The sequence below is a fragment of the Callospermophilus lateralis genome, chromosome 18 (genome assembly GCF_048772815.1).
Source record: "Callospermophilus lateralis isolate mCalLat2 chromosome 18, mCalLat2.hap1, whole genome shotgun sequence".
NCBI classification, from domain to species: Eukaryota; Metazoa; Chordata; class Mammalia; order Rodentia; family Sciuridae; genus Callospermophilus; species Callospermophilus lateralis.
Window position 1 is genome coordinate 6,770,294 of NC_135322.1, and position 23,800 is coordinate 6,794,093.

The following is a 23,800-nucleotide window of genomic DNA, read 5'->3' on the forward strand; positions in this document are numbered from 1 at the left end:
AACCATGTTTTTCATGTCGAAATAGCTTTTGACTTACAGAAGATTGTGCAAGTCGTACAGTGGTTTTGGGTATCATGACGTAATCCTGCAGTCTCATCAACAGCAACACATGTAAGGACTCTAGTTCGGGACATATACGATAGGGGAGATGGTGAGTTGGGGGTCAGGGGGTCCATGGGAACTCCCTGTACTTGCTGCTCAATTTTTCTGGAAACTTAAAACTACTCTAAAAAAATAAAGCCAAGGGGCTGGAGTTGTGGCTCAGTGGTAGAGCGCTTGCCTTACACATGTGAAGCACTGGGTTCGATCCTCAGCACCACATAAAGATAAAAAAATAAAGGTATTGTGTTCACCTACAACTAAAATATATATGATATAATAATAATTATATATGTGAGTGTGTGTGTATCTGAGCCAGGAACAGTAGGCACATGCTTGCAATCCCAGTGACTCGGGAGGCTGAGGCAGTTCAAGGCCAGTCTGGGCCATTTAGCAAGGCCCTGTTTAAAAAAATAAATAAATAAATAAAAATACAATAATAAAGTCTGGGACTGGGGATGCAGCTCAGTGGTACAGCACTTGCTTAGCATGAAAGAGGCCCTGAGTTCTATAATTAGCACCAAAAACAAGAAGTCTATTTTTTCAAAGCAGTGCCCAGAGTTCTGGTACAGTCTTCTCCAGCTGCTGCTGCTAACTTCTTGCCTAACCATAGGGCCCTGCTCATCCTCAGGAGGGGGCGAGCAACGTATAAATCTCCTAGGGTGCCATAATAAAGTGTCTGAACAGCATGGCTGAACCGAGAGGAATACCTCCGTCTCACAGTTCTGGAGACTGCAAGGGTTGGCAATCCAGGAGGGAGCCCTCCCGCCTCTCCCAGCTTCTGCTGTCTGCGGGAGCCTTGGCTGGACTTCACTGGTCTCTCCTCTTCCAGGAATACCAGCCATCTTGGGAGAGAGGCCCCACCTAATCCCGTATGAACACGTTCTAATAATATCTACTATGACCTGATTTTCAAATAAGACCCCACCCTGAGGTGTAGGGCATTAGTCAACACATCTTTTTGGGGGGACACAGTTTGACCCACGCCTTTATTCCTGGACCTGTGAGTATATCATGCCTTGCGGTTAAGCAGACTTTGCAGATGGGATTAAGACCTTGAGTTGGGGAAATTATCCTGCAGGCCCAGTCTAGCCCCCTAATTCTGTAAAAGCGAGAGGGATGTACCAGAGGAGAAGAGGCGGGGGGTCGGTGAGGCCGTGACCTGCTGTTGCCGGTGCCAAGCACTAACCAGAGGAGCCAGCGGAGCCCCGCCGTACCTGAACTTCTGACCCATGAGATGATAAATTTGTGTTTTATGCCAAGTTTGTGGTAATTTATTATGACAGCAAGATATCAGCATTAAAGAAGCAGGCAGCCATTAGCCTGTGGCTGTGTGACAAAGGGCCCTGGCGCTTTGCTGGCAGTCTTACTGGAAGTCACCTGGAGTGGACTTGGCCACCCGCAGTTCCTTGTGGAAGACACTTTGGCTGAGAGCCCACAAGGACAATCTGTCACCTCACTCTGCCAGAATGGAGTCTACACACAGGGATCGACAACCAATCCCCCTCGCCATGGCCTGTTGGTTGGAAGCAAGTTACAGGTCCTACCACTCTCAAAGCAACTGATTATACAAAGGTGTGGACACTAAGAGTGTGAGGTCATTGGAGGGTCACCTCAGATATGGGTTTGGAAATGGGGTTTGGAATTGGAATGGGTTGAAGGGTATGGAGTTGAGGCTGAGGTGTTTGGAATTTGTCTTAGTTCTCTATTGCTGTATAAAGAAAATGTTACCTCAAAGTATGGCGGCTTCAGACAACAAACATTTATCATCTCACATAGTTTCTGAGAGTCAGGAAACTCAGAAGTGGGTTGACTGGGTGGTTTCGGCTCAGGGTCCCTCACGAAGTTACAGTGAAGACGTCAGCTGGGCTGCAGTCATCTGAGAGCTGATGACCGGGGCTGGAGGATCTGCTTCCAAGATGGCACCCTCAGTACCTCCTCACAGGCTGTTGACAGGAGGCCTCGCCACAGGGGCCTCTCAGGTAGGTTGATTGTCTTCATGTCTGTCTCCCCCCAAAGAGATTCAGAAATGGGGCAAGAAGAAAACCACAGTGTTTCTTTTGACCTAGTCACTTCTACCACATTCCTTTAGCTAGAAAGTCATTAAGCCCAGCCCATACTCAGGGGAGGGAGATTTGTCCCCACCTTTTTTAGAGGGACGGATGTGAAAGTGCTTGTGGGCAGTGTTTGAGACCACCACAGAGTGGTGGATCAACTGTGGAGACTGACTTGCTCAGAACTTAGGTGGTGTTGTGGTGGTATCCTCAGGCTTGGTGGAAGCCATGGTGGTTGCAGTCCTGGGTACTGGAATCGTGGGTTGGAAGGTTGGGGTTTGGTGCTGGTACAACTGTGGTTGGGCTGGTGGGATTGTAGTGGTGGCACATTGGAGGAATAATACAGGTGTGATCAGGAAATAGGGGGTTTAAAGTCCGAAGTTTAGATCATGGGAGAGATGGGAAAGGAGGTTTGGTGGATATGGTGGAGTTTGGGGTAGGATTTTTTCATGTTGATTGTGTGGTTCTAGCTGCAGTTGAGTTGCTGGGGGCACGGGAGTGTGGGTCCTGGAGTTATGGTTGCTGGATCATGGCAGAGGTCAGGAGGGTGGACATTCCCTAGTCAGGGGGCCCGAATCCACCACAGAGAAGAGGCTGAAATGGCTGGGGTTGGGTTGGGTAGTCAGATTCTCAATGGAAGTGGCTGGGGATGTAGCTCAAAGGTGGATGTTTTGTCTAGAGTGCCTGAGGCCCTGTGTGTCCACAGTTTAGGTTTATAGAGGAGTTTGAGGTGGAAGGCTGGTGGGGCAGCAGGAACGGAGCTCATGAGAACCCATGGGGTCTTGGATGGGAGCTGGTCAGGAAGGGCTGGTTCACTATGGTTAGAGGCAGGAACGGAGCAGGTTGGCAGGTGCTGGGGCTGTAACTGAGGTTGTCACGGGGAATCCATGGTGGGACTGGGTGCATGGAAACTCTTCTCTGGCACCCTGATCCTCACCTCCACCACCCCTGCCCAAGGGCACAGTGGAAACCACACACCCAGCTCACACATCTTTATTGGCCCAGATTTTGGGCTGCCAAACTGGCCGCCCTGTCCTGCGCCAGCCCAGTTGTGGGGATCTGCACACTCGTCCCTGAGGGAGACCAGCTCCCTACTGGAAGGGGTCAGTGGGTGTGGAGGTCCTGGGTGCCTTGGAATCCACAGTCTTATTGGAGATAAATCCACGTCTGTGTCCCGAGTCCTCATCCCCTGGCCCTCTGCGCTGGCGCTTAAGACGCTGCCCTGCCTGGAACAAGGAGGCCACGTCCAACAGAGCATCCTCGATGTGCTGCCCCAGCCGGTGGGAGTCCTGGAGGAAACACGCAGGGGAGGCTGGGGCTCGTGGGGCTGAGCGACACAGGGGGTTAGACTCCGGCTCCAAGGAGGCAGGGCTTGGGCCAGGACCCCTGGTCCGAGGGAGGAGGGTTGGGGTGGAGGCGGTGGTCCAGCCTGTCTCACCGTTTTTGTGCTTGATTTTTTGCTGGAGATGTGGAAGGTGATCATGTCATCCCCCATGAAGATGTAAGAAACCCCGTACCCATGGTCATCCGCCTGGAGTGGGAGAAAGTGAAAGAAACAAAATAACTCCCTCCGCGCAGGAGAGCCGCCAGCTCCTCCTCCCTCGGGCCCAGGTCCCCAGCTCCGCACAGGGCCGAATCCGCCACCCGAGGAAACGTAATCTGGGTAGTTGTGGACGTCAAACAGGTGCGTCTGCTGCACAGGGATCTGGCTGGTGGACAGCCGCCACTGCTCCGAGTGAACCTGAGGACAGGAGACAGTCACGTGTTCAGGAAAGACCGTCTGCCCTGGGCTCCTCTAGGTCGGTCCACCCTCAACATCCCTCCTGATTCCCTGCCCCGCCCCCTGGCCCCGCCCCCTCTGGGGATTTCTCCCACCACCTCCCCTGATGATATCTCCTTTTCCAACCTCACCCTTGCTGCTCTGAAACCCCTCCCTTTCCCAGGCTTTCCCCAGCACCCCCCAACCCTTTCCCTACACCCCAACCTGGGCCAGGAAGGGTGACTGCACGTGGAGGAATCGGGACACGATGTAGAGCGCAAAGAGGTGGCGGTCGACCCCCTGCCCGCACATCGCTGCCTTCAGTAGAGCCTGGTGCTTCTCCACCGCCACTCGGAACAGGGCGAGGCACTGTGGGTCCTGGGGTCCCCGGGGAGGTCGCAGGTCATGGAAAGACAGGAGGTGGGCTTACTGCTGGGCCTGTGGCGTGCCTGGCATCTAGCCAGCTTGCAACATCCCTGCAAGGCAGGGATATTCACGCCACTTTACAGAAGGAAATCAGGCTCAGAATGGGAAGTCACTTGCCCAAGGTCACACAGCAAGCAAGGCAAAACCAGGTGGGTTCCCAGGTCTGTCTGACTCCGGAGCCCAAACTCCTTCCACTGAACCACAATATCTCATAGATAAAGGGAGGCAGGAACAGAGGTGCCTTGGGGGAGGTTCTGGGCAGAGAGGTTATAAGGAATGGTGCATCTGGTCACAAGGTTACACAGGCTAAATAAGCAAAGAGAGCCATACTGGAAACAGGGCTCCCTCTCGGGTGCTCCCCCAGTGCTCTGTGTGACCGCCATAAGAGCAGGCTATGCGGGGCTATCTCTGTCTCAATCCATGGGTTCTTTGAAGCCAGAGACCAGGTCTGGTTCCTCCTTTGTCCCTGGCGCCCCATCACAGAGCCCAGCCACAAGTGTGGGCAAATGCCTGAGGGAAGCCTCCCAGGAGGCCACACCCACTGTCTTCTCCTGGTCCTCCATGGCTCTCACGAAGTCGCAGGCCTCCCGCGTGCAAGACCGCACCGTCTCGGTCCTGCCTTCCAGGAACAAGCGCGTCATGGCCGACTCGTAGGTCAGGCAGAACTGACCCCTGTCCTGGGGGACAAGGAAGAGAGGAGCCCGTCAGGAAATGGTCACAGTTGACCCACCTTGTGCAAGCCTCCAGCCTCCTGCCCGCAGTGTGGGGAGAAATCAAGATGGTGGATCCACCAGGGCAAAGACAAGTAATGGAGGAGGCTGAGAGGCAGGTGGTGGGAGCCCAGGGAGGCTGAGGTCCCGATGGGCTGGGATGGGGGACCGAGACTGACCCGGAAGTGGGCCAGCTGCAGGGCCATCTGGACGAAGCTGTCTGGAGACAGATGGCAGCGTTTGATGAAGCTCTTGCCAAAGTGGGAGAAGGGGAAGACGTGGCAGTCGACGTTGCTAGACAACGTCTCGGCTCCCCGCAGGGCGAGAGAGATGGACAGGTGGACCTGCCAGAGAGCAAGGGAGGAGGGATGGTTGGTCTTACAGACGGGGCTGGTTAGAGCCAGGAATGGGGCTGGAAGATGGCATGGAGTTGGGGAGGTGGGGTATGGAGAGAAGGAAGGATTAAGTCGTTGACGGGTGGAGACGCAGGGATGGAGATGGGGTATGAGCTGTGGCCAGAGATGGAGGTGCAGCGGAGCGCAAGCCTGGGCTGCCGGGGGGGGGGGGTGCTGGGACAGGGCTGGGGCTGGGACAGGGCTGGGGGCTGCTCTGGAGACTGAACTGAGGCTGGGGCTAGGGCGGGGAAGGGGCTGAATCTAGGAATGGTCCCGGTGTTGGGAATGAGGGGGGTTGGAGTGGGGAGAAGTTGGGGTTGGTGACGGGACAGGACTGGGGTAAGGTGAGTTGAGCAGGTTGGGCAGTGGGACGGGCGGGAGTGGGGCTTAAGAAGGAGCTGGAGACAGGCTGGGCTTTGAGGCTGCAGATGTGTTTGAGTGTTTGATCTGGCATGAGGTATGGACTGGGGTTGGCGTTAGGGTTGATTCCAAGGTCAAGGATAAGGATGGGGAGGGCTTTAGAGCCAAGGCTAGGATTTGGGGGCTTGAAGGAAGCCTGACTTCACCTGTTCTTGAAGGTCCCACTGCAGCCGCTGGGGCTGGGGCAGCGTGGGGTCAGGACGCCCCTTGCAGTGGCCATCTGCTGAGTAGCCCAGCTGAAAGCATTCTGTAGCCAGAGTGAACTGTGGACAACCAGAGGCTGCGAGAGGCCCTCCTCCCTATGGACTGTGGCCATCTGAACAGGCTGTGTCTCTTCAGGGAAGGGCATTCCCTAAGAACCACCGACCTCCGAGGTTCACGGTGGGCTCCCAGGTTCATGCGCATTGAGAACAGGACTAACGCTTTAGCTGGTGCTGCTGACCCTGGACAGGCTGGTACATAGAGTCACCAGCAGCAGCCTACCTTCCCAGGACCCCGCCACCCTCCTGGGACTGGAAAGAAGCTGCTGTGAGGCCCAGCTTTCACTGGGATCCTGTGATGCCCACACCTCATTGGTGTCAAATATTTTAAATCTGCCCTGACCAGGCACCTGCTGTACCTGCCCTCCAGGTTCACATTTCAATGACATCTCACAACCACCCTAGGACGATGGGCTTGACCTGCCACTGTGACATCCAACACATAGGATGAGCACCTCACTTGATTATTTTATTTTATTTATTTTGTGGTCCTGGGGATTGAACCCAGGGATGCACTACCCCTGAGCCACATCCCCAGCCCTTTTTATTTTTTGAGACAGGGTTTCACTAAGTTGTTGAGGCTGGCCTGGAACTTGTGATCTTCCTACCTCAGCCTCCTGAATAGCTGGAATTACAGATAAGTGCTAGCCACCGTGTCCAGCTCACATCTTGCCTTTAGTCAATATGCAGAGATGACAAACTGGCATGAAGTGGTCTGAAGGGTCTAAGGTTAAACTGAATTGAGTTTCACTTAAAGATATAATTAGGCTGGTTGCAGTGGATCACACTATAATCCCAGCTACTCAGGAGGCTGAGTCAGGAGGATGGCAAGTTCAAGGCCAGCCTCAGCAACTTAGAAAGACCCTTGAGTAGTTCAGTGGTAGAGTACCCCCCTGAGTTCAAGACCCAGCATCTCTCTCTCTCTCTCTCTCTCTCACTCACACACACACACACACACACACACACACACACACATCCAACTGATTCACTTGAGGAAGGAGACACTGAAGCTCAGAGCAGGAGAGTAGCTTGCCCAAGATTACATAGCCAAACCAGAGCTAGAAGATAGTTCTTCTCGGTTTGTGTTGGTGGAAAGGCCTTACACTGTGGTGTCAGAGCACTCTGGATTCATGTTCTGACTCTGCAACTCTTTGCTGTGTGACTCAGAGGAAAAACACTTCCCTTCTCTGAGCCCCCACTACCCACATTCAGCAAAGGAAGCCATCATCCCCAACTTACTTCTCCACCTGCCCAGCCCCAGCCTGCAGCAGCTACTGCCTACCTCCCACATGTGTCCTGAGATGGGGCAGTCAGCCCACGAGTGCTCCACACTGAGGCCCAGCTTCCCGTTGGAGAAGACAATCAAGGTGAAGGATTTGTCAAACCAGCTGTGGGAGAAAGTTCAGCAGGGGCACAGAAGTGGGGAGCAGTGAGAAAGGCTTGGGGTGCATTGTGGGACTTGCTGGGGAGTTTCAGGGAAGGAACGTGAGGGTCAGCTGGAATGTTGGTGTGGGGACCCCTCTAGGAGTGCTGGGGTCTGTAGCAGGTGGCTCTGCAGGGTCCCACAGATATGTCTAAGATGTAGGACATTCAGGAATTTTTAGGTAATTTTTAGACATCCTGGGCCTGGGATGTCACAGTGGAGCCCTGTGGGCAAGGAAGTTTTCTGAGGCTCTCCCTGTGTGTGTGTGTGTGGGGGGTGCTCAGGTTCGGTGAACCTGGGTTTGGAGTGACTGCATGAACATTTGAGAGTTCAGTGGTCCAAGCTCTGAATTTGAGGTCCCCACATTTGGGGTTCAATGGCTCTGGGATCTGGGGTCTCTGGGTCTTGGGAATGCTGAGTCTGGTTATGGGTCTAGGGTCCCAGATCTAGAGGTTTTAGGTCTAGCTCAGGGACTTGGGGTGTCAGGTCTGGAGCCCTAGGGTCCTGGTTATGGATCTGGGGTCCGAGGTTGAGGGGTTCTCTGGTTCAAAGGTCTCGCAGTTCCAAGGCCCTGGGTATGGGGTCCTCAGCCCTGGATCTAGAGGTTGCCCAGGCCTGGGGTGCAGGGTCTTGTTGCCTGATGGAGAAGGGTCCATCGGTCTGGGTGGGCTCCCAGCCCAGGGCTGACTCACCGGTCATGGCCCCTGCCGACCAGCAGGGCGTGGGCATAGGCATCCAGAGAAGCCGCGGGGTCCTCCCTGGTGAGCCCCGCTGGCTCCGCGTCCAGAGACACAAAGAAAGCGGCCCCCTCCACTGCCTCCAGGGCCTGGGCGGCCTGGGTCTTCAGGGACTTCCGCACCTGGGCCCACATACCCCTGTCCGGCGGGACGCGCCTGAGCCAGCTGGCCCTCCGCCCTGCCCGGCCTCCCCCCCGGAGCCCCACCTGTCCTTCCACGACGCGAGGCCGGGCCGGGCCGGGCTCCGGAGCCCCTGCCTTCTGCACCTCACCTGGGAGCAGCCGTCAGGGCCGCCAGGTGCTCCTCGTGGGGACAGGCGGGCGAGGGGTCATCTAGGATTCGCTGGAACTGCTGCTCCAGGGCCCTCGGGGAGAGCAGGCCATTTTGGGAATGGGTCCCCACACGGAAGAATCGACCCCGGTGGAAGACCGCCACATGCCGGCTGTCCTGGAGGTGGCGGATGTAGTCTAGGGTGGTGTTGGCAGAAGCAGCGGGTGGGGAAGGCCAGACACACGAGAAGAATAACGACCATTGGCTCGGCACCTCCTGTGTGCCTTGAGCAGTTCTTAACACGTGTCTCATCGTCACCCCCTAGGTACCACTATTATCCCATTTCAGGGATGAGGAAACCGAGGCAAGTTGTAAACTGAGTAATAACTTGCCCAAGGCCCCAGCGGAAAGATGGAAGCAGGCTGGCTCCGGAGGACCTGTAGTTTTGTCTCATCAGTGGGAGGGGAGCAGTGGGGTCTCACCTTTTTGGACCCCTGGCACGCGCGTCGTGTTGAATATCTTCTCATACTGGGCACAGCACAAGGGGCGCATTCCCATCAGCAAATTCTGCAGGAGGCCATTCGCTTGTGAGCTGCCTTCTGGGAACCATGGGGTCCCATCGCCAGGGGCTCAGACCTCTGTCCCCAGCACGCAGTGGCTGTCTTACCGGGGGAATCTCCTGGCGGTTCAGACGGCGTCGGTACAGGAGCAGGGCGTGGACGGCATTCCCTGCGCGAGCTGCCTGCAGCGGCGTGGGTGTGACATACAGGAAGTCCTGGGGGCCAGAGCAGACAGAGGTGGCAAGACACCGAGGCCAGGGTGCCCCGAGGGGCGCTCCCAATCCAAAACAGGGTAAATAATTATTTGAGACCGCAGTTCCAGATTCAAGTCACAGGCTATAAATGCCTCATTTTACCCAGGCACCAACCCTAGACCTGGGGCTCTCCAGCCACCCCCGGACCTTTCCGCCCCTCTCACCATCATGTAATAGTTGCTGTTCACCATCAGTGAGTTGCGGGAGCGCAGGTACACAAATTCTTCCCACCAGTCACTGACCTGGGAAGACAAGGAACCTTGAAGAGGAGGGACAGTGGGTTGGGAGAGCCTACTAAGTTTCTATGTCACTTAGGGAGGGTGGAGTTCGATGAAGGAGGGCATAATGATCAGTCACTAGCAATAACCTAGATGTCCGTGGATAGAGGATCAGATTAACTAATCAATGCTACACTCAGGCTCCGGAATATTACAAAGTTGTTAAAAGAACAAGATGCATTGGTATTATATTTTTTATTTGTTATCTGTGTTTATTGACACTACATAAGCATCAAGACATATTTTTGAATGAAAAAAACCTAGAAGCACAAGGTATGTGGAATGATCAATTTGATTTTTTTTTTTTTTCTGTGCTGAGGATTGAACCCAGGGGTGCTTCACCACTAACTTATGTCCCCAGCCCTTTTTGTTTTATTTTATTTTTTAGTTGTAGTTTGACATAATACCTTTATTTTACTTATTTATTTTTATGTGGTGCTGAAGATTGAACCCAGGGCCTCCCACATGCTAGACAAGTGCTTTACTGCTGAGCCACAAACCCCAGCCCCACTCCCCCCAACCGCAGCCCTTTTTAAACATTTTTTTAAAAATAGGTTTTGCTAAGTTGCCTGGGATGGTCTCCAATTTTCTATCCTCCTGCCTCAGCCCCCTGAGTCACTGAGATCAAAGGTGTGCATCACTATACCTGGCTCTGATTTGAAATTTTTAAAAATACCATCTTTATGTCCATCCACAGATAAATGGACAAGCAAAATGTGGAGATGGATGTGGTAAAGTGTTATTCAACCATAAAAAGGAAAAACAATGTTTTGTGGTACTGGGCATTGTACTTGCTAATCACAAGTGCTATCTGACTACAGCCCAGAAACCTTAGAAGGAGCGAAGTTCTGACTCAGCTGCCACCCAGGTGGATCCTGAAGACCTGAGGCTAAGTAGAAGGAGTCAGGCTCCAAAGGACAACTATTGTACGATTCCATTTATACGAAACCTAAACCAGGCAAACCCAGAGAGGCAGAGAAGAGAATTTACCAGGGATGGACAGAATTTGTTTGAGATGGTGAGAAAGTTCTGGAAATAGATACTGGTAACACAATAGAAAGATGGCAACACAACATGGTTAATGAATCAATGCCATTGAACTGGAGACTTAAAAGGTGAAAATGGAAAGCTTTATGCTATGTATATTTTACTATAATAAAAATTCTTTGGGTACAGAATATGCTTATAAACATCTAAGACCCTGGCCAAAGTGTTTCTCACAGGTAATGAGATAGCAGAATTAGAGGGAGGTGGCTGGAGGGGACGTAATGTTCAAGATGTTTTCCTTTTCTACATTATAGAATCTATCACATATATGTGTTTACTTGCATCTTCTTTTGAGGGGGATACTGGGGATTGAACTCAAGGGCACTCAACCACTGAGCCACATCCCCAGCCCTATTTTGTATTTTATTTCAAGACAAGGTCTCATTGAATTGCTTAGCACCTTGCCTTTTGCTGAGGCTGGCTTTGAACCTGTGATCCTCTTGCCTCAGCTTCCTGAGTCACTGGGATTACAGGCTTGCAACTTTCACCGGGATACTTGCATCTTATAGTTTATGGCATCTTACATTTCCTTATACTTAGAACTGGGGATATGCTATACCTTCTAGAAAAATCCAGAAGCTTCTGGCAAATACTAGAAAAGCTCTACAGTGTGCAGTTACATAAGCATCCTGCATATATCAGACTTCCTCAAGCTGCGCATCTTTCTTAAGATCTATGCATTTTACTCTATAACATTTTAATATACATATAATAAAAATTCTTTTTAATAGAGAAAAAATTTCAGCACCAAGTCTCTCTGAAAGGTGTCTATAACTCAGCAGAAAATCCCAGAAACAATAGTGGAGCAAGATTTCAACCTCAGGAACCAAACAGTGTGGGAAAGGGAAGGGGTAGTGATGAACCAGACTGGTTAGAAAATCCCCAACAAGAGGGGAAAATTAGGCCAGTTTTACTAAAAGCTGCTTTAGTGCCCTGTGTCAATGGCTTTAGTGACATCACAGGTTCTTCCTGGAAGTGCCACCTGGCCAAGGGGGATGAAGCTGGGAGGCAGCAAAACAGCTCAGCACAGGACGGTCCTCAGTGCCTCAGCCAATTTGCTGCTTTACATTTTCCTCCTTAAAATCTGCTCAGGGATGATTTTTGCTACAAACCTCAATCTCAATGAGCTCTTTTAACACACAGCTGGGTTTTTATCCGAGGTATGTTTCACAGTCCCTGCAAAGGCTCAATGAGTGAATGTGGCGCTCCTGGGAAACACAGGATGGGCCCTCAAGCTTCGGGTCACATGTCTGTCTCCTGGATAAACTCAAGTGATATTCATCAGAGTGCTTCTGTTTAAAACCATCTTGTTGGCTGTATGCTGTCCGGGCACTGGCACCGAACTCATGACCCACAGGAAGCTCATCCAACACATGTATTCTCTCCAGAAGGCAAATCCAGCCTCCTGTGCTCAAGAGCAGCAGCACTTCAGCACCGCACTGGGGACATTTTAAATAGCAAAATCACAAAGAAAAAACACAAAAATGCAAAAAACCCAACAACCCAGCACTAAAAAAGATACTTGTTTACAGCAGGGGGACTGAAACCAGAAGGCAGAAGGCAGAAGATTGTCTTGTTCAACCAAAGCTGAGAACTTTTTTTGTCCCTCTCTTGTGTCCTCAAATGACCATGAAAGAGCTGCAAGAACTGATTTGGGGGTTACAAATAGATTTTAATGAGTGGGCGAATTTGCAAACATAGGATCCCGGGAGAAATCACTACGGCACCCACTTGGGATCCCAGCTAGTCAGGAGGCCCAGGGAGGAGATCAATAGTTTGAGGCCAACCTTGGCAGTGTAGTGAGACCCTGTCTCAAAACAAAAGATACAAAGGGCTGGGGGTGTAGCTCAGTGGTAGAGTGCCCCTGGGTTCAGTCCCCAGTACAGAAAGGGGGTCACTTGTCAGACTTTCGCTGGCCTCATTTTGATGGTTGTGCATTAGATAATAGTGTATGTTAAAATTGGCAGTGGTGTGGAGATGCAATAAACATGTCTGTGTATGTTGTGTATGTATATATATGAGCATGTGTGTGTATGTATATAAGAATCTGGTCTAGGCATGGAGGAGAAATAATATAAGACCAGATGCTGGCATCAACATGGTCATGAAGACCAATGGAAAAGAAGACAGAGACAAACCCACACACTTACAGTCATCTGATCCTTGACAGATGCCAAAAGTAGATGTGGAGAAAAGACAAGGCTTTTAAACAAATGGTGCAGGGAAAACTGGGTATTCATATGTAGAAGAATGAAATTAGATCCCTATTTCTCATCCTGCACAAAAGTCAAATCAAAGTGGTTCAAAAACTTAGGAATTGGACCAGAAAACTTGCAACTGCTCGGAGAAAACATCCATCATATAGATGCAGGCTTCCTCAACAAAGCTCAAGAAATAAAACCAAGAATCAATAACTGGGATGCCATCAAATTAAAAATCTTCTCCATAGCAAAGGAAATGATTGAAAGAGTAAAGAGGAAGTCTACAGATTAGGAGAAAATCTTTGTCAGCTACTCCTCTGACAGAGGATTAATATCCAGAACAAAGAACTCAAAAAACTTAATGCTAAAAAATTAAATAAGCCAATCAATGAATGGGCAAAAGAACTAAACAGAAATTTCTTAAAAGAAGAAACACAAGTGGACAAAAAATATGAAAAAATGTTTAATGTCTCTAGCAATCAGGGAAATGCAAATCAAAACTACACTAAGATTTCATCTCACTTCAGTCAGAATCACACACCTGTAATCCCAGCAGCTTGGAAAGCTGAGGCAGGAGGAGCGCGGGTTCAAGGCCAGTCTCAGTAATTTAGGGAGGTCATAAGCATCTTAGCAAGACCCTGTCTCAAAATAAAAGAATAAATAAAAAAGGCTGGAGATGTGGCTCAGTGGTTAAGCACCCCTGGGTTCAATCCCTGGTTTCAACAAACAAACAAACAACAACAACAACAACAACAAAAACATGAACAATAATAAATTCTGGCAAGGATGAGGGGAAATAGGTACACTTGTATATTGTTGGTGGTATTGAACATTAGTGCAATCACTCTGGAACAGAGTGTGGAGATTCCTCAAAAAACTAGGAATGGAAACACCATATGACCCAGCTATTCCACTCCTTGGAAATTATCCAAAAGATCTAAAATCAGCATACTGTAGCAATCCAGGCACATCCATGTTTATAGCAGCACAATTCACAATAGTCAAATTATAGAATCAACCCAGATTCCCATAGATAAATGGATCAAGAAGATGTGGTAAATAGATACACAATGGAGTTCTACTCAGCCATAAAGAAGGATGAAGGAATGGCATGTGCTGGTGGAAGATGGAGCAGATTAAAGGAAAGGAGGCAGGTGGGGGAGGGGATTGGAGATTATAAAGTCACAAGGAAGATCTGTGCAGTAAGAGGTAAGAGGGAGGGAAGAAGATAAAGGGGAAGAAAGATGGAATAAATTTGACAAAATCATGATATATACATATGTGTACACACACACACACACAAACACACACACACACACACCAAAGGGAGTTTCACCTGTAAGTATTTGTAGAAAGTGCCAGTAGAGGAGAAAGAATGGAGAAAGGGGGAATGGGGATTGCAATCAAATTTCTTACATGTATAATTTTGTCAAAATGAACCCAAATACTATGTATAATTATAATGCTCTAACAAAAAAAAAGTTAAGGCCAGTAGCCGAGTGCAATGGCACACGCCCATAATCCCAGTGGCTGGAGAGGCTGAGGAAGGAGTATCAAGGAGTTCCAAGCCAGCTGCAGCAACTTTGCAAGGCCCTCAGCAAGTCAGTGAAACCTTGTCTCTAAATAACATTCAAAACAAGGTTGGGGATGTGGCTCAGGGGTCGAGTGCCCCTGAGTTCAATCCCTAGTACAAAAAAAAAAAAAAAAAAAATTAAGACCAGAGACCTAGGGCCAGTCTCTAGCACTGCATGAAAAAGAAAACAAATCCCGCCCTTCTGCTTCTGTAGACACTTCTCAGTGCCCTTCATCAGGTTCATCTGTTGGACCCTTGATCTTCCCCAAACCCTCTTCACTTCTCCCTCTCATTCCTGTCTTGGATGCTCTTACCCAAGCCAATGTTTCAATTACCTTCAACAGACAAGGAGCCCATATGCTGTCTCACTTTAGGGTTCCTCTCCTGGCTTTCTCACACACTAGGGCTGACCCTGATCCTCTCCTGCTCCAAATCCTTCCATGACTCCCTAGTACCTCCCCAGAAAGTTCAGAATCCTCGTCCTGAAGTTTGCCTGTCCCCAGCAACCCACTATCACCTCTCTGACACCTAGCCATCCTGCCCTTTGTTCTAGCCTTGATTCCAGCCCATGGGTATAATGTTGTACTTCTTTACCTGTGAGCATGCCCTTCCTCTATGCCCTTGTTAGCAACCTCGCGGGTTCCAATTTTCTCCAACCATAAAGACTCAGCCCTAATACCTCCATCTCACCAGCAGTCATCTCCTTCAGTGACCCCTGAAATATTCATACCACCCCATCTGTCTCATCATTGCCATCTTGTCATATGCTTCCTGATTGCTATTTTTGGCTTCTCAGAGAATGTGAGACTGGCAAGTCCTGTTTTGGGTGAATCACTCACTAACTCACTCTGTGCCTCAGTTTCCCAAGGAGCTCGACTGACTGCAGTTAGGGACTTAGTTTCAGAACTCAGAAATAGAAGCCTATTTGGGGAAGCTATCCTTAAGCAGGAAGTGCTGGGCGGGTCTTGGAATTCAAGTTCCAATATTGGAAAGTGGGGGCAAAGCTCAGAATGCAGGGATCTTTGGGGTGGAGGTCAGACTACTGGAGCTTTGAGCCAGGGCGCAGACTGTGGAGAAGGATCCAGGGCTCTGATTCCCAGCGCACGGGGCGGGGCTACTGGGTGGGGCGTGGCAAATGAGCGCACGCCTGGAGCGGGCCTCCAATCACAGCAGGGAATGGGGGGGCGGATCGCGGAGGGGAACGTAGGGCTAGCGGGGAGAAGGGGCGGGCTAGCGGGGAGAAGGGGCGGGCTAGCGGGGAGAAGGGGCGGGCTAGCGGGGAGAAGGGGCGGGCTAGCGGGGAGAAGGGGCGGGCTAGCGGGGAGAAGGGGCGGGCTAGCGGGGAGAAGGGGCGGGCTAGCGGGGAGAAGGGGCGGGGCTAGCGGGGAGAAGGGGCGGGCGGGAACCTTTGCCTTCCAAGTGGGGCCTCGCGCGGGACTCACGTAATTGGACGCCCACCAGGACTTGAGCCACAGGTACCACTGCAGCAGCGACGCCTGCAGCTTCAGGAACTCCTGGGCCAGCCCCGTCGTCCAGTCGAAGTCCTCGTCGGAGAGGACGGGTCGGACAGACTCCAGATACTGATGAGGGAGGGCGGAGAAGACCGAGTCACGCCCCCGGCCGCCTCCTACCCCCCACCCCATCCCCGGTTCCAGAAGCACCTTGCGCACGGTGTCCTGCACCGAGGGCACCGGCTGGCGCGGCAGCGAGCGCTGATAACTGAAGAGCACCGGGTGGCGGCCAGAGAATATGCGGACCAGGGCCTGGGGGAAGGAGGCGGGGGGAGGGGGAGAGGTTACAAGGTCTTTAGATCGCATTGAGGCCGGGGCGGGCGGTGGGCAAATCAGAGTGAATGGTACACAGACCTAGAAAGGTAAATGAGAGAGAGAGAAGAGGAAAGGAAGAAAGAGACACTAAGGGGGTACAGATGTCCGCAGAGAGCGACCAGAGAACTGTGTCCTGAAAGTGCATGGTATGTGTGTCCCCTATCACATACCAGCCAGGTCTTGGTGGTTGAGGACATGGCTTCGTGGGGTTCAAGAAGCCAGCCGTGGTAGGACAGAAGCAGCCTCAGGGCCACGTGAAGTGTGAAGATCAGGGCTCCCCACAGACACGAGGCAAACAGCGCAGCTGCCAGAACACTCCGGAGCCTATGGTGCTGTCCACCCCTGGAGGGAGAGAGCAAAGCTGGCTTGGGTCTCTTGGCTTCGGACCTCCCTCCCCTCAGCGCCTCCTGCCCTGCTCTGGGCTTCTGGCTGCGGAGGGGTGTCTTAATACAATTAAATCAGACAGAGAAGTCCTTTTTTTCTCATCTGATGTGGGTGGGAGCCTCCTGTGTCCCGCCCCACTTTGTGGTGGAAGCAAGTGGCTTCCTCCTCCTCCTCCTCACCTGCCGCTCTGCGTCCCCCTTCTCCCTCTCCTTTTTGTTACTGGGCTTTGAATCTAGGGGCTCTTTACCATTGAGCTACATTCCAGAGCTTTTTATTTTGAGACAGGTTCTTGCTAAGTTGCTGAGGCTGGCTGCAAACTTTGGACCCTCCTGCCTCAGCCTCTTGAGTCTCTGGAATTACAGGCATGTAATTCACAGAAAATGGTAGATGCTTAATAAGCCAGACCAATTAGTTCTGTTGAGGGGAGACTTCTCCCTCACAGGAAATTATAGCCTAAGGTGGCAGCACCTGTGAACTCCGGGACCTGGTTGGAAATGCACATTCATGCACATTCCAATACAGCTCAAGTTCAGGAAACACTGTCAACATTTGCGAAGCTGGAATACACAGGTGGGAAAAATCTCACCCAGAGGCCTAGGGTCAAATCACTTCCTCTCTGAAGACTGCATAAATCTAACCTTCCTAGAAATGTCTACATCTAGCTGGGTGCTATGGCACACACTGTAATCTCAGCTACTTGGGAGGCTGAGACAGAAGAATAGCAAGTTTGAGACCAGCCTGGGCAATTAGTGAGATTGTCTCAAAATAAAAGAATAAAAAGGGCTGGGGATGTAGCTCAGTGGTAAAGCACTCCTGAGTTCAATTGAAAGAAGAAAGAAAAGACAAATAAAAACAGATTTTTACATCTGATCCTTGATCTGCCCCCTTAGGCCACTTGCACAAAACCTGAACCTTCTTCCTCATGTGAAGACTAATCCAAGTATCAGGATCAGAACCTAGTACCACTTCACCTGTCTCTGTTTTTCAAACCCTCCCTAAATTTGATGACAAGGATAATAGTGCAAAGATAACTTGATTTAGTAGCCGCTTGGTGCTAGTGTATATATCACATACATGATTTTGATTAATTCTTTCAAGAATCTTAAGAATTAATTGTGATTGGTCTGGGGTTATAGCTCAGTGGTAGAGCGCTTGCCTAGCACATGTGAGGCACGGGGTTTGATCCTCAGCACCACATAAAAATAAAATAAAATAAAGATGTTGTGTCCATCTACAACAAAAATATATATTTTTTAATTTTATTTTTTTAAAGATAGTCACGGATTTATTTATTTATTTATTTATTATTGGTAGGCAAGCACTCTACCAACTGAGCTATATCCCAAGCCCCCCCTCCAAATATATTTTATCTTATTATTTTTTTTTATTTTTTAGTGTAGATGGACACAACACAATGCCTTTATTTTTTTTTTTTTATGTGGTGCTGAGGATTGAACCCGGGTCCTGCCCGTGTGAGGCAAGCACTCTACTGCTAAGCCACAATCCCAGCCCCCAAAAAATATATTTTAAAAAAGAACTTCAGGTGATTAACTTTAAAGAAAAAAAAAGAAATAATTATAATCTCTATTTTATAGATGACAATCTTGACCTTAAAAACAGAATAATGAAGTGTTTCTCTCTCTCTCTTTTTTTTTTTTTGATACTGGGGATTATACCCATGGATGTTTTACCACTGAGCTGTATCAGTGGCAAAACATCTTTTTTATTTTCACATTTTAATTTTATATCAAAATAAAAAAATATTTTAAAATTTTGAGACAGGGTCTCACTAAGTTGCTTAGAGACTCACTAAATTGCTGAAGTTTGTCTCAAACTTTCAACCCTCCTGCTTCAGCCTCCGAGTCACTGGGATTACAGGTGGGCATGAGTTCTCTTGAGTAAGACTACATAATCAGAGATTGACTGAGCTCATAATTCCATTAGTATATATAACCGTGTCTGGACATTTTCTAGTTTGTCACCATCCCTTTTAACAAAAAGAGCCAGAAAGAAAATATGTAGAGTAGAGGTCACCTCTTTTTTCTGACGCTGTACCTTTAGGAATCTGACCCAAAGTTTCAGGTTACTTTTCTCTGACAGGCACACCATAATGACAGAAAAACTTATGATAGGAGGAGAAGGACTGGGGAGGTTACTGGGATGAAGGGGGAACCTCACCAGTCTGGCAGCAGTTCTTTAATCTTCTCCATCAATCCTAGAGAAGGATCAAGCTGGAGGAACCAGGCAAGCTGGATGGCACTGAAGAGGAAGAGCCAGCTGAGGGGGGTGGCAGGGAACACACCCGTGAGAAAGTCATTCTGTGGGGAGGAAAGGGCATCTGTTCCATTACCTGTCCACTCCTCTGAGCACCTGCTTTGCCTCATTCTCAGGTATTTGTCGGGCCCTGGGCTGGGTGCTCAGGATCCAGCCAGGGAACGAAGACCTGGGTCCTGGGTTGGGGAGGTAAATCCTGGACCAAGTGAGTGCTTGTGGCAGTAGGACAAGAAAAAGGAGCCCCATGGTGGCAGGTTACTGGGACTGTGGGCGTCAGGGAGGTCTCTGGAGAAGGATTCCCTAAGGCAGGACCCTCAAAGGTAAACCATCAAATGAGTAAACAGATTCCTGTACAGAGCAGGTCAGGAGCTTAGGATGCCTTCTAGAATTTCTAGAACTATCTAGTCAGGGGCAAATGAGGAATGAATGACAACTCTGCTGACTAATAGATTCCCAGAAAGCATGGAAGGGAGCACAAACTACTTCTTCTTTTTTTTTTTTTTTTTTTTGCGGCGCTGGTACCATGGATTGAACTCAAGGGCACTTGACCACTGAACCACATTCCCTATTTTTTTTTTTTTTTTTGTACTGGGGATTGAAACCAAGGGTGCTTAACCATAAAGCCACATCGTTTTTTTGTATTTTATTTAGAGACAGGGTCTCCCTGAGTTGCTGCTGCTGAGGCTGGCTTTGAACTTGCGATCCTGCCATGGCCTCCCAAGCCACTGGGATTATAGGCATGCACCCCCACACCTGGTGGGATCACTAACCTTTTTTTTTTTTTTTTTTTTTGTACTTGTAGACGGACAGCATGTCTTTATCTTATTTATTTTATGTGGTACTGAGGATCGAACCCAGTACCTCACACATGCAAGGCAAGTGCTCTGCCACTGAGCTACCGCCCCAGCCCCAGGACCACTAACCTTTAGTGAGTACTTACTACCTTCTATGGGTCGCTTACAAGGATTAACTTTTATTTATTTATTTATTTATTTATTTATTTATTTATTTGCAGTGCTGGGAATGGAACTCAGGGCCTTGTGCATGCTAGACCAGCACTCCACCACGGAGCCACATCCCCGGCCCTGTTGTTAACTCTTTTTTTTTAAAAAAATATATTTTATTTTAGTTGGACACAGTACCTTCATTTTATTTTTATGTGGTGCTGAAGATCGAACCCAGGGCCTTGCACATACTAGATGAGGACTCTACCGCTGAGCCACAACTCCAGCCCCCCATTATTAACTCTTTAATTTCTCTGAACAACCCTGTGAAGTTATATATCCAGTCCTCTGAATCTGTGGGTTCCACATTTGTGGGTTCCATCAACCACAGATCAAAAATATTAGAAAAAAATCACATCTTTATTGAATATATACAGACTCCTTTTTCTTTTCCTTACTCCCAAAACAATATGGTGTAACAACTATTTTCACAGCATCACATTATATTAGGTATTTAAAGTAATCTAGAGAGCCAGACACAGGGACAAGATCCCTGTGCTTCCAGGGACTCAGCGACTTACTGAGAACCTGTCCCAAAATAAAAAGGGGTAGGGATGTGGCCCATTGGTAGTGCACCACTGGGTTTAACCCCCATGTCACCCACACTCACACATATATACACACACACACACAGATTGAAACTGAAATTGTGGCTTCAGTAAGCCAAGCCCTGTGCCAAACACAGTGTTTACAACAATCCCTGGGGTCAGGGACTGTCACAGTCCCATTTCATGAATGAAGAAAGTGAGGCTCAGTGATAAGTTTGTAGAACTGTTGCTCTGGTGAGCTGAGGCACGGGCCATTCATTGGGACCAACAGGAGCTGCAGCTCCCAGTGTCTTGTGGGATCCTACAGTGGAAGATGAAGGACATGAGAGTTCCAAGTAACCATCAGGGGACAGAGGTAGCTAAGGGATGGCAACCAATGTAAGGGTGTTGGGGGGAACTGGGCAGAGGGGACACGGACGCTGAAAAGGGACTCAGGTCAAATGCAGGGCAGCAGTCTAAGTAGTTTATAGTGTGATATCAGCACTGCACCAAACTTCCCAGGTTCTGGAGATCCTTCTGGGCTGCCCCCTGAATGAACTTCAGCACCCCCTACCCCACCGCTCAGCCTGGGAGCAGAGGGACTCTGAACACATATGGTACTAGACTGCTAGAACCAGTGACGAAGGTTCTGGGAAGACACTGGGCACCAGGCAAGAGTCAATCTATAAGACAGAAATCTGAATAGTAGTTGCCTGGCAGGCAGGCTGGGGATGCAGAAGAACATTCTAGAATGGTGGCAATTCCATCCTGATTGGCAGAGTTGCATGGGTGTTACCAAAATGTAAAGAAAGCCCACTTTAAAATATGTGTATCTTTCTGTACATAATGATATGCTGTTTTCTTTTGATATTTTTTGGACCCCCAAGGATGCCAAAATCCCCAGATGCTCAAGTCCTTTATATAAAATGCCTGGTATTTGCATATAACCTTCATACATCTGCCTGTATACTTCACAGTATCTCTAGATGACTTGTAATTCCTAATTACAATGGAAATGCTATGAAAATAGTCAGTGTAGCCTATTCTTCATGGAATAATGACAAAAAAAAGCCTATACATGTTCAGTAGAGGTGCAATTTTTTTTGTAATAATTTCGCATCTGTGGATGCAGAATACAAGGACACAGAGGGGTGACTTGTCTATCTGTGTATGTAGGTGTGTGTGTGTGTATATGTGTGTGTGTGTGTGTATGTATCTAACTATAGGGAACACATGGCCATCGTTGCTAAGTTGGCCAGGGGCGCAGGGGTCAGGGAAGGGCTAAGGGGACTCTCAGGGAAGGGCTAAGGGGACTCTCTGGGGATTTAGCTAGAACAGATACCTCTCCATTTAACAACCAGTACAGCCACAGAGATGCAATCCAGCCTGTCCTGTCCAAACATCCCAGCTTCTGGAGATCCTTCTGGGTTGCCCCCTGAATGAACATCAGCACCCCCTACCCAGTTTCTCAGCCTGGAAGCAGAGGGACTCTGAACACCGATGGTACTAGACTTCTAGAACTGGCCACCCAGGTTTTGGCAGACACTGGGCACCAGTAGAGGCAGGGAGTCAGAATTATTTCCAGCACTGGGGTAGGTAGCAGAGCGGGGAGTGAAGGCCTTTAGAGGGTCATGCCAGAGGGCTAGTGGGGCTTTAGGATCAGAGGAAGTGGCACTCAGGCCCACTAGGCAAGGGCTGGGGGAAAGGATGGGCCTTCAGGATTGAGGTGTGTGCCAGCCAAGATCTTAACAGGGCTCTGGAATGAGAAGCACCTTGTCTGGAGGCTGGAGAGGACAGGGAAAGGTGACAAGTGTGCCATAAGAGAGGGGGACTGGACTGGGGTATGGCTCAGCAGTGGAGCCTAAACTTGCCTAGCATGTGTAAGGCCCGGGTTCCACCTCCAGCTACAAAAATAAAAACTATTAGGAAGAGAGAAGTTGTGGAGATTCTAGGGGATTCTGTGGGGGAAGGGCGGGGTGGTGATGGGATCCAGGAAGTAAGGACAGGTGAACAGGGGTCCTCAGTAGGTAAGGCTGGGCATGCCAGAGGGAGACCAGCCACGGAGAAATGGCTGAAGGGGTGCTTGAAGTGGACAGCCAGGTTCCCAGAAGGGGAGGACAGGAACCCAGAAGGGGGCCTTGGGCATCTGGGAGACAAGAAATTGGATGCCCAGAAGGAAACCAGCCAGCAGCCTTCCTCACCCAGAATCTCAAGAGATGCCTCTTCCAAGAGCGCAGGCCAGAGAGGTAGATCTCCTGCCACATAGGGCCACTGAGCTCCACTTCACCCCTGTCCGAAGTCAGCGAGGGCATGAAATTCACAGCCTGGTGGGCCTCAGCCATGTCACACAGGACCTGGGGGAGGGCAAAAAGACATTCTCTGGATCCTCCATCCCTCCTCCCTAGACCCAGGGGTCCAGGCTTAAGCCTCCTCCCTAAGACCCAGGGTCCAAACCCAAATCTCTTCTTCCCCAGGCCTACAGGTCCCAGCCCCTTCTTTCAGCTAACCCTGGGAAATAGGACTGTTCACCTTTTCCTAAGCACCTGAGAGGTCTTGAGGGTCCTGGCTGGAGACCTAAAGATGTTGGGGGAGGGACGTCAATTGAGAACCTCTGTGAACGCATAGAGAAGAGGGAAGGATCACTCACACTAACACCTTTAGTTGCTCTGCAGAGAAAGCGGAGCTAGGCCAGTGTCCCCTGCTCCCAGTAAGACTCCGAGACCGGGGGTGGGAGAGGGAAACTGGTCCAGGGTAGTTGGGTCTCGAAGAAAAACAGTTTTAGGTTCATATGAAACGAACACCTGGGGTTGACACCGTCCACCCCATTTCCGCTCCCCACTTCAAAGGGGTGGGCAGGGTCTATAAATTCATCAGCTGCCTGGAGACCCAGCGTCCCTTCCCCCTCCAGGGACTGGAGGGGAACGAGGAGGGAAGAACCGTACTGCGCATGCCTCGAAACCAGGGATGCTGAGGCCGCGAGCGGAGGAGAGCATTGAGGGCAAGGGATGGAGAAGCCCGCACGCCCAAGCCAGGACGCCGGCCTCCAGCCCCCAGAGGAGCTCGGCCCCTTCGGTTCCATACTTACGCTAAGTCAGGGGTCTTCAATCAGATCCTGGGGACCAAGATCGAGAACATCCCCTGCCCCACCGATTTTGTGCTCAGAGCTCAAGTCTTCCGCTGGCATATGTCCAGTCCGCGTGCGACAAGTACACGACTTGGTGACCGTCGTTCTCCGGAATCCTGCCCCACCCCAGGACCACCCGACACCCAGAAACCACGATTTCGGCCTCGCTTGTGCCCAGCCGGGTATTCAGGTCCC

At 50.1% G+C, this 23,800-nt stretch overlaps 1 protein-coding gene across 3 annotated transcripts; it reads right to left on the bottom strand.

Moving 5' to 3' along the window:
- Positions 1-3,186: 3,186 nt before the first annotated feature.
- On the bottom strand, positions 3,187-23,772 carry Cpt1c (carnitine palmitoyltransferase 1C). 3 transcript variants are annotated; one of them, XM_076837821.1, is made up of 19 exons: positions 23,567-23,772; positions 22,683-22,835; positions 18,855-18,994; positions 16,463-16,634; positions 16,128-16,229; positions 15,909-16,046; positions 9,532-9,609; positions 9,221-9,328; positions 9,036-9,120; positions 8,555-8,750; positions 8,239-8,421; positions 7,406-7,511; positions 6,010-6,126; positions 5,228-5,392; positions 4,881-5,015; positions 4,138-4,290; positions 3,781-3,894; positions 3,592-3,684; positions 3,187-3,442 (listed from the first exon to the last, which is right to left on the bottom strand). In XM_076837821.1, the coding sequence occupies exons 2-19, from the start codon at positions 22,821-22,823 to the stop codon at positions 3,245-3,247; spliced, it is 2,424 nt and encodes an 807-aa protein (XP_076693936.1). In that variant the 5' UTR covers positions 22,824-22,835; positions 23,567-23,772; the 3' UTR covers positions 3,187-3,244. The 3 variants fall into 3 exon arrangements, with proteins under 3 accessions (XP_076693936.1, XP_076693937.1, XP_076693938.1); XM_076837822.1 differs by lacking the exon at positions 23,567-23,772 and adding an exon at positions 23,011-23,031; XM_076837823.1 differs by lacking the exon at positions 6,010-6,126.
- Positions 23,773-23,800: the final 28 nt, after the last annotated feature.